Consider the following 10,983-nt stretch of genomic DNA (forward strand, 5'->3'; position numbering starts at 1 on the left):
AAGATCCTCATAAGTGGAAACAGGGCAAAAGAAGAGTCCGTATCAGAGCGATACAATGTGAGAAAGACTTGGCTGCCCTTTGCTGGCTTTGCAGATGGGGATGAGGCATGAGGCCAGCCTTTCCAACACTTTGATTTTAGTTCAGACAGACCCAAGTCAGACTTCTGGCCTAACAACCGTAAGATAAGAAACGTGCTGCTTTAGCCTACTAAGTTTGTGGTAAATTGTTATGTAGCAATAGAAAACTAAGACTCTTACCTAATTCCTTGTTTGGGGACATTTAAATTACTTTGTAATGAACCTGATTTTAATTAAAATGTTATGCAGCTCCACAATTTTTTTTAAATTCACAGACATGACTCTACTGGGTCAAAAGCTCTGCAAAATTTAACAACCTTTTATATGTGTTGCCTTCTGGTAAGATAGTAGCAGTTTGAAATACCATCAACACATGAGAATTTCCAATAAAGATTGTTTGTATTCTTTCTTCTTGATAATTAGCAAATTGACAGGCAAATATAGTTCCTGGATGTTTTAAATTTAATTTAAATTTAAATTTATCATTGGTAAGCTCATGCTATGGGCATTCCTCTACAGCCTGAGAATATAGAATTCACTGTAATTTCTTCTTCTGTAAATTTTTTATTCAAATGCTCTAACCATTTTTCTTTGGGGGTGTTCATCTTGTCCTTTATAATTTCTGCCTTCAATGTCATATTTCAAGGTACCTTTCTTGGTTTTATGTTCATAAATTAATAACCTATATTTTCATTTAGTGGTTTTATGGTTGAATGGTGCAAGTTAAGAATCAGTTTTTCTTCAGTGATTGCCCAGTAATGTCAATTATGAATATATCAAATATCTATCCTTTCCCCATTAGAAGAGGGTAAAGACGGTAGTCATAAACAAATACTGATAGAAATTTGAATTCCCATCCTTGAAAATAAAATTGTGTTTGAAAGTGAAAAAAAAAATGTCGAAAGAAGAACAATTTTCTATTAATTTTCTTAAATGTTCACAGTCTCCATGGCTTCGCATTTAACCTTTAAGTATGAGCCATATGACCTGAGAAGGAAATGACCTCATCTGTGAAACAATAAGTAGTACCACACCACAACTAAAATAAGATTATATTTTCCAGTAATAAAACACCAAGATCTTTAGCAGCACAGAAAAAAAAGAAAAAGAAAAAAGAAAGAACCACATCCTTGGTGTTTCATTTTATATTAGCAATTACTAATATCTGAAACTAGAAGGTCTTCAGATGTGGGTAACAGAAGCCATGAAAATTTCCTTTCCTACTGCCATGTTTCTCCTATTTTCTGGAGGTAAGACACATTTTCATATGCTTTTTAGGTTTGTTCATGAGAAAGCGGAATTCTAAATTAGCTTCGTTTATGTTTAACATTATTCAAAAAGGAAAAGGAAATCACAATTTAATTTCCAATGATTTTTAATGTTACCATTTATCTTTGCTGTTAAAAAAGTAAATTGGCTTTTTAAGAAGAAAAGCTAACTATATATATCTACAACTAAATTATAAAAGCAGTAACTATATCTGATGCCTCTCATAAATTCAGGTCAGATATTCAGGTGAAAAGCTGACAAAGCTGTTAAATTGGGGACGTATGTATTACTGAATAACTGGACCTCCCAGTCACAAATACAAAAAGTTACAGCTCTGAGATAAATTTTAAGGTTTTTGGTTTGGGAATTTGTTAGTGAGAACATCTGTTTCCAGTGGTGGGGGTGGTGAAGAAAACAATAATATCAGTATAAAATAATCCAATGAACTATGTGCATGTATCTATTTGTCAATATGTAATAGAACTTTCAACTAAGAATGGCACTATCCTAAGTGCTTTACATTTATTAACTCATTCGATCTTTTCAGATAGGTTATCACTATCAGTCCCATTTAATATATGAGGAAACTCAGTCAGAAAGAAGTTAGGTAAATCCACGAAGGTCTTAAATTAGTAATTAATAAGACTGGGATTTGAACCCAGAGGCCAAGCTCTTAACTGCACACTGTATCTCATACCTCAATGATATATTCGGACCCAGGGTTATTAGCATGAGATTGAAGAGCACCATAAGAGGCCATGGGTGGGCATCAAGACGTCCGTAAATTCCTGAACTGTCTGCAAATGTTCTGCATGCACATGTGCATTTAAACTTAGGTATATCAATACATGCTTATGCATATATAAATACATATATGTGTATCAGATACTCACATGGTTCTGTATTTCCTAAAATAAAAGGTAAAGAACCACAGCTTTAAAAAGACAGTGCTTCACAATGGAATATGGGTTTTGCACAATATGGGTTTTGCATGATGTAAAACTAGTCTAGAACACTGCTTTGTATCCATTTAAACAGTAGTCATTCAAAAATAGTTGTGGAACACTTGCATAGAACAAGTTGAATGAATATATAAGTGACTTAGGAAACTGGTCCCATCATTATTTCAGCCTGAAATTGTAAGTATAAGCAGAAATGCAATTTAAAAAAAAATTGCTATTTGCCTATCCTATGGGAACACAACATGAAGAATTGTTCTTTTGCATCCTTATACCCACAGCTTGCCCTACTATTTAGGTTCATCTGCCTGACTCACTTTCTATATAAGTAATGAAAAATAAGGAAAAAAGACTAAAATAAGTAAAAGCCATTAATAACATACAGTATTTAAAAGTTGCACCATCATATCCAGGACAGAGCCTGATAGCTCGGTGAGCTGGACTTACGTGGAGCTTGTAAAACTAAACCTACGGGTTTTGTTTCTTTATAGACCAATTAGGTTTCCCTGGGAAAAAAAATAAGAGTTCTCTAGTTTCATAGAAAACGTCCCTGTCCCCAGGAATCACCTCACAAATGTACTTCGTTGGTCAGAACACAGAGCAGGCAAGAAGGCAAGAGAGCATTGTGAATCCACACTCTCAACCAGAGGAACAGCAGACCTTGAACTGCAGAAACTTATTATAAACACCTGAGCGGGAGGAGGGAGGGGGTTAGAGACTCAATCTTCCTTATGAACCCTCTGTTCCCAAATCAGAATACCTGGCACATGACTGGTTGCCCCAAAAGGCACTTTCTCTTTTTCAGGTGTAAAGATACAAAGGGACCTTTACTTACACAGGTACATATTTTATTAACAAGGACTTTTCTTTTCATGCGGAGACCCTCAGTGTCCGGGCTTCTGAATCAGAGGGTGGAGAATTGGGCCCCAGGCACACCGAGGAGCAGAAAGGTTAATTTGGGGGACTGGAAACACGTTCTCGGGGTCCTGTCAAGAGCACTGCCGCCCCACCCCATCCATCTCCTGCTATCTGTCCACACTTCTTATGAAGTTACTATCTTATGAATCACCCACTCTAGTAATACCTGCCCAAAGGGACAAAAAAAGAATAAACCATTGCTTTCCTAGACTTGACCACAGGCTTACAGACCCCACAACTGCTCTGGGGACCACCTGCATCAAATCACCAGGTGTGCTTATTTAAAATGCAGACTCTCAGGTTTCCTTTTCCAAAATTCTGAATCAGATTTTCTAGGGGTGGGTCTAGGGAACCTGTATTTTAAATAAGAGCTCTGGGTGATTATTATGACACTAAATTTTGACAACTATTGCTCAAAAAGAGAAGTATTTCTATTATATTTATCAATTTTCCCTAACAAGTCCTTCCCCCAAAACTGACTAATCATACTAGACATATAGACATACGGATAATAAAACTTACCCCAAATCTGAGTATTAAACTTATCATGAGAAAATACTATCAAATGTTGCAGTGAACATATTATAGATGAGAACGCCGTAGAAAGAAAGAACCAATTCTGACCCATTCTGGACTGCTCTTAGCTACTTACCCTAGCACAGAGTGTGTGTCTATGTATTGTGTTGAATCTGTTCATTATAGCTAAACTTTCTCAGGAGAAGCATGACTAGATAAATAGGATTTCACTCAGATCACTCTTTTAGTTTTTCCAGAACCCTGTGAAGGAATTATAGGAGGAAATAAAGTGCCACCTCATGCAAGACGCTACATGGCTCTAATCAAAGGGCTGGAAATCTGTGCAGGGGCTTTGATCAAAGAAAACTGGGTGTTGACGGCTGCTCATTGTGACCTGTAAGTAGTTCTAAACCCATTCTCCAGACAGATTAAGAGAAGTGGAAATGACTCGAAAGTTCAAAGCCAAAAGTAGTTAGAAATGGAGAAGAATCCAAGCAAGCACATTCAATGTCATGTTCTATAATAATACTTACTTCTATGTACAAAAGCCAGATCCTACAGAGTAAGATTGAAATACATGACCATTTTCCACATTATTTTAAAATATTTTTCACCATGAATACCAACATGATTAAAATTATGCACATCAAGCAAGATGAAAACAACACTCAAAATATCAACTTCATACAATCACTATCAGGGTTTTTATGTATTTTGTTCCAACCTTCTTTCACTGGTGTATTTTACATAGTAGATCAAATTGAATATGTTTTCTATTATTACGACTAGTTTAATTATTATTACATAATTAGCATTATCCCATGTTGCTATGTAGTAGATTGATCTATGGAAAATTACTGATATTCAACTCTTTTACTTTAAAAGATGGCAATTTCCTAGGGTCCAAATTGATAGCTTTCCTAACCCTGAGTTGAAAGGCAGAATAATGTTTGTCACATGGATTTGATGCTACTTTCTTAATCAGTACCTGGCCTTGGTAACCAGTACTGTTATTGCCCTATGCACTTTAGCATAAATTGCATGAACAAAAGAAGATGCTTAAAACTAGCTTACCACAAAGAAGACTCAAACAGATCATTTTATATTGCTGTGAAAAATAAAAATTTGTCAAGTAGGAACTTCAGTATAATTTACTCTGGAAATAAAGCTGGCCACTATCAAGCTTAATTAACAGGACTGTTTAGTGCAATCTTCCCAGCAAATCAGAGAGATGCTTTGCCTATTTCTCCCAGAACAGCCCTCAGCAAGTTCACAAACTAGATTCAAGGCTAGACTTGTGTGGATATGTGTGTATGTGTGTATGCATATGCATATATTTGTTTAGACTCCGCTTTAAAATTTTGCTCTAAAACCAAGGTTCAGTTCTTCAGTCCAACCTACAACAACTCGACTCTGGTTAACCTTTCTCGTCTCTGAAGGGGCACCCTATTTCTTGGAAGCACAGGAAAGGAAACTGCCACTTCTGCTCTAGGTGTTGGTTTTCTCTCTTCCATTAGGTGTCAACAACCTAGAAGACCCTAAGAGGAAGGACTTTATGCCACAATCCAGAACAAGTGGAGAACCAAACTGGCAGCTCCTCTTTTGGCAGGCAAATGAAAGGGTCCAGCTCCCATCTCCTGCCTTGCAGGCCCCATGTGCATCCTGCCAGAGGGAAGCCCGAATTTCCAGTTGGCCCCTTCGGCTGGGAGCCAAGCACACCTCTCCAGGCTTTTCTGACTCAGTGCTTTGCCCTGTGCCAAAAGGCCTGAGATCCCTGCTCGCTGTGTCTCCCTTGAAAAGAATCAGTGGAATTAAAATTTAGGATACAAACATCTTGAGAACTTTAGGTAAAAGGTGCCAAACATCGAAAGGAAAAAAGCCTCATAAATACCCCCCACACACACACACTGCCTTAACTGTGCTTATTGGTAAATAGGAAGCCTTTTGAAAGAACTCATCAGACTTGAACAAATGAAGTCCATAGTTTAATTTCATCTATCTTCCCATATAAACAATATCTTGTTGTTTTTCCAGGAAGGGCAAACCTCAAATTATCCTTGGGGCCCACTCTATGTCCCACAAAGACCAATATAAGCAAGTGTTTTCCATTAAAAAGGCGGTTTCCTACCCATGCTATGATCCGCAGTCACACAAAGGAGATCTTCAACTCCTTCAGGTAAATGTGCTTTTTTTTAAATAACTATTTTGAAATAGCAAAAATTTGAAATTTGGTCAGTTTACCCTAAAACTAGTTTTTATGCACTTGGCCCCACAGTTAAGATTAGCTAATGCCTGGGGTGTGGGGGTATGAGCAGCTGAGACCCAGTGTCATTGCCACAGATGGTTCTTTTCTTGGAATTTGGTTCAATTTGATGGTCCTACTGTGATAGGACCTGGGAATCCAAAGTGGTGATGCCCATGAATCAAACAGCTCTAGGAACCCACCTATAGACGAACAAAGCTGGGCTTATGGATGCGTGTACAGGGACTGGACACACTGAGGGACCAGAGTGGCTCAGTAAGGGGCTTATAATAGGATCTCGTGCTAGGCAGTTTGGGGATTTGCTCTGAACTGGGTGTTGTCAAGATGAGGGTGATTCTGTGATTGGGCATCTTAAGGAATCTTACTCATCCAGGAGATGAAAAGAATAATCAGGGGCTAAAGGCATGATTGACAAAGAAGCAGTAGTCACTCATTTTAGCCAGAAGGGGGGAGGGGGGTATTTATTCACTTTTGAGGTCTGAACAATGACGTGGTTTTGCTTGTGCTCAAATGTGATCGGGGAGCACCCCCATTTTTACTTGCTCCATCAGTGTCATCTTGTCTGACATTGTTGGTCTGTGAGATTGTTCATGCTCAACAGGGGAAAAGCAGGGCCCAGCTGTGAGTGCCAGGCCTGCAGCCAGCATGTCAAGACTTAGATGTTTGTGCAGTCTGCTTTTCTCTCTCTCAGAAATTAAATAGCAATTAGGTCCTGCCCTACAAGCAGTCACACTCTAGAAGGAGGAGGCAGACAAATAAACAGAACAGTATTTCATTCAGCAGGCAGACAGGCTAACTAAGCAGAGGGTGTTATGGGAGAAATGGGGGAGGAGATGGTGGTCAGGGAAGCCTTCTTAGAGAAGGGCAGGAGTCAATCAGGGGAAAGCGAGGGAGGGGCCTTCCAGGCAGGAAGAGCAGCAGGTACAGAGGGGCTCTCTGGAAAAGCAGCTTCGAGGGGAAGCAGAAAGATAAAGGGGTTATCATTAGATTTAAGAAAGAGGGGTAAGCAGCACACGGACCATGGAACCAAGCATTATAAGCAAGCATGGTAAGAAGTTTGAACTTTGTGGGGAAGGAAATTAGACACTGTTTTACACAGGGCAGTGACATGCTCAGACTTGCTTTTAGAATCATCATTCTGACTGCTGTAAAGAAAGTGGGATAGAGGAGGACAGAACTGGAAGACAGAGTGTGAACACTAGTCTCAAGGGGGCAGATAAGAAACTATGCCAAGAGGAGTCAAGAAGAAGCCCAGGGGCCCTGCGCACCCCCATCATCAGCTGCAGAGAGGGCGCTTGAGCCCTATGCGTTTCTGGATGAAACCTCACCATCCTTTGCCCCCCCCCCAAAACTTACAACCTGACCCCCTCCATGCCATCAGCCTCTCCCTCAGGCTACCCTCCTCCCCATCACCCCCTACCACCTCCTTTCCACTTCAACCTACATTTTTCCCCATAGCATATAGCACCTTCTCATGTATTTCAGATTTTATTGATTCATTTGTCTGCCTCCCTTCCTGGAGTGTAGCACACAAAAAAGGTATTTTTGTCTGTTTTATTCCCTTCAATATCTGGAATTCTACTGAATACACAATAGACTCTCAATAAATATTTCTTGGATCATTTTGGAAAAAAAAAAAGATGGAAGTAAAATATAGAGAAGAGAAGGGATTCTGTACTCAGGATTCAAGCAAGTGGGCAAAGTGGTCAGGTCTCCTTCAGGACCCAGAACTCTCCCTGTTACAGGCTGGTGGGTGTTGGGCATGGAGTCATTAAGGAATCCACACGGGACAGTGAGTCAAAGCTTAACAGACTTACTGAGAGAGAAAGAGACCGAATGAGAGCCAATGCACAGGAAGGAGAAGGCTCTGCCCCTCATTCTGGGGGCCAGTTTTTTTAAAAAAGGAGCGAGGTGGGGGGGTGTGAAAAGACTGCAGGCATCACCGGGAGGTATCAGGCTGGTGCAGATCATGACTTCACACTCATGGTTATCTGGTCTGGTCTGTGGCGGGTGGGGCGTTGGCATGTCCATGCTCGTCTATCCGGCTGGCACAGCATGTCCTGTGAGAGGACCTCACCTCTGACGCTATGGCCAACAATGTGAAGCTGCTAGAGAAACATCAGGATTTCTCCATGGTTACTATTGCCTTTGCTTGAAACTGCATCTTCTGACTATTTTTTTAGCTGGAAGGTAGAGCAACTATTACCAAAGCTGTGGTACCACTTCAGCTACCCCAAACAGGAGAAGACGTCAAACCCCACAGCAAGTGTCTTGTGGCAGGATGGGGAAGTACCAAAAAAGACTCATGTGGAGTGTCAGATACCTTGAGAGAAGTCAATGTCACTGTGATAGATCGAAAAATATGCAATGATGCAAAGCACTATAATTTCAAGCCAGTTATTGACAATGGCATGATCTGTGCTGGTGGTGGAAAAGGTGAAGATGATTCATGTGAAGTAAGTAAATTAGAATTTCAAATCTTTTTTTGGTACGGGAAATAAAATTAAAATTGACTGCCTAGGAAGAAGGGGCTGCATACTTGTTATGACTGTTTATGTATAAGGCCAGCAGGGAATACTGCATGGCCCAGGTGTGGCGGTGTGCTTCTCTGTGCAGGGGGAAACCTTCCACTCAGGAAGCATTCCTGTTTACTAATGATATGTCTCAGGATACCATGTAAGCACCACTCATGAATATTCTGCAGCCCTTTCAATAATGATACAGCTGGCATTTACTTCCTGGGTGCCAGGAACAGTATCATCGATACCCTGTTATGCCCATTTAATCTATGCTACCTCATGGTGTGCCAAGAACAGGCTCAAACCTGCCCACTTAGAACTCATGACCTAGAGGTGACTGACAAGAGAAAACATGAAATGGGGCTGATGAATGTGAGGGAAAATCTCTAAAAAATTTTTGACAGTCTCAACTACTCACTGATCTGAGATGGCTTAGCTAGTGAGCTCCTTCAGAGCAAGGAATAGTTGAGCTCTCATCTCAAGCCTTGTTGTAGCCTCAATATTCAGTTTCTGTTGACCAAGAAAGGGGCACACAGGAAGACTGAAGAGGACAGTTATTTTTTACTACTAAAGTTTTCCTTTGTGGCTCTTTCTTTGTTTACTATTGAAAATATGTTTGCACATCTTATTCAGGATTACCTTTTTTGAAAAGAAAATGATTAGAAAACACAAATGTTAGTAGATGCTGAGGAAAACTAATAAAACATAGTTTAAATTAGCCTTTAAATTAGGAAAGGATGAGTGAATGAATGAATAAATATATCATCTTTGGAAAGCATTCATGTTTAAGACGCATGACTCTTGTTCCAGGGAGATTCCGGAAGTCCTCTGATATGTAATAACATTTTCAGAGCTGTGACTTCCTTTGGGAAGTGTGGTGATCCCAAGAAACCTGGTGTCTACATTCTCCTTACAAAAAAATACCTCAACTGGATAAGGAAAACCATCGGAGGAGCCTTCTGACATTCCTTCTTCAAAGTAGAAAACTGAAGTAGCCACCTGGAGGTGTCAAGCAAAGGGAATATTAACTTATCCTGTCTCAAGAAGCACTCAACAATCCTCTTTACTTTGTGTATAAGTTACAGCCTGTCTAAAACAAAAACTGCCAATGAAAGAAACAGCTTCCTGCTTTCACATTTACATGATTAGCTAAGACAGCATCTTCCCATTTTTTCTCTATTCCTTTGAGAAAAACTTCCCCAGTTCAGTTATTCTGTGCTTTATTCAGAATTTTAGGACTTTCATTTTTTGTTTGTTTTTGAAAGGGAGTCAATCCCAGGAAAAGTTAGAATATTCATCATTCTTCCAAAGAGAGCTCAAAATATCTGAGGCCCTCAGAATTTAGAGCCCAATATTCTACTCAGTGTGGGAGCTGGGGGAGAGCCGAATGGGAGCTTTGACTTCTTACGTAAACTTCTGTATACTTTACATCTTTAATAAATTTTTAATTATAAAGACAGTGATGAATATTCAGTGCATGCTTTAGATATTTGGAAAACTTTGAAAGCTAGCAATAGTTCAGGGCAATTTGTATCACTTATTAATTGCAAATAGACTAAAGTGTTATGTGCCAAGAGGCTTCATTTCAGCCAGCATCCTGCTGTGTGTTTCTCCTTAGTTAGTCAACTTATACATGCAAGCAGTAAGCTTAATTCTCTGTTATTCCCATTAAATTGCAATATGTAATAAAGAACTATCTATCATTTATATCTCATGTTTTTGTTGTGCTTCTTCTCCAAAGAGGTGATTTACAATAAGCTCATTCTCTAATACTTCTGACTGATTTATCCAATTTAATTCATAAATTTCTTGGGGGCTCATCATGTGTCAGGCATTATGCCCCCCACTGTTAATACAGAGGGGACAAAGTCAGGATCACTGTCCTCCAAGTGCTTGAAGTTTGGTAGAAGACAAGTAGAAGGTTGTAAATAAGAGGTCAGCTACTTCAGGTTCTAAAGAAAGTTTCAGGAGCAAGGCTTGCTACTGTGTTAAGATGGTGATGGTGGGAGGAGATAGATAAAGTTCACATCCCAGTGGCCAACATGATCAGCCCCAGGAATCTTTCTTCTGTGATTTGACCCATATTTAAATGAGCCTGTGCAAAGTTTTGATTCCTGACAAATTCCTGAAATTCACAACAGCCTAGTGGAAAGAGCACCAGCCTACAAGCCAGACACCAGCTTCACTAAAAAAGTTGTAAGAACTTGAGCAGAGAATTAGTCTGTGCCACCATTTTCACATCTGTAAACTAGAAATAGTTTCATGAAGGATCTAAAATGAGGTGACCCCACTATTTAAGGTCTATTGTCCACCTCTCATCCACTAAGAGCCCTGTAATAAGAAACCAAACAACAGCAAGTGGCAACAAAGATGGCAAAATTGGAACCCTCATTCATTGCTGGTGGGAGTGTAAAATGGTACCACCACTATGGAAAGCAGTTTGGCAGTTCTCCAAAATGTC

At 39.7% G+C, this 10,983-nt stretch overlaps 1 protein-coding gene across 1 annotated transcript; it reads left to right on the forward strand.

Annotated features, from left to right (window-relative positions):
* Positions 1 to 1,146: 1,146 nt before the first annotated feature.
* Positions 1,147 to 10,215, forward strand: LOC143646245 (granzyme A-like). The gene is made up of 5 exons (XM_077115170.1): positions 1,147 to 1,328; positions 3,989 to 4,136; positions 5,775 to 5,916; positions 8,187 to 8,459; positions 9,333 to 10,215. The coding sequence occupies exons 1-5, from the start codon at positions 1,265 to 1,267 to the stop codon at positions 9,483 to 9,485; spliced, it is 780 nt and encodes a 259-aa protein (XP_076971285.1). The 5' UTR covers positions 1,147 to 1,264; the 3' UTR covers positions 9,486 to 10,215.
* Positions 10,216 to 10,983: the final 768 nt, after the last annotated feature.

The sequence above is a fragment of the Tamandua tetradactyla genome, chromosome 9, assembly GCF_023851605.1.
Source record: "Tamandua tetradactyla isolate mTamTet1 chromosome 9, mTamTet1.pri, whole genome shotgun sequence".
NCBI classification, from domain to species: domain Eukaryota; kingdom Metazoa; phylum Chordata; class Mammalia; order Pilosa; family Myrmecophagidae; genus Tamandua; species Tamandua tetradactyla.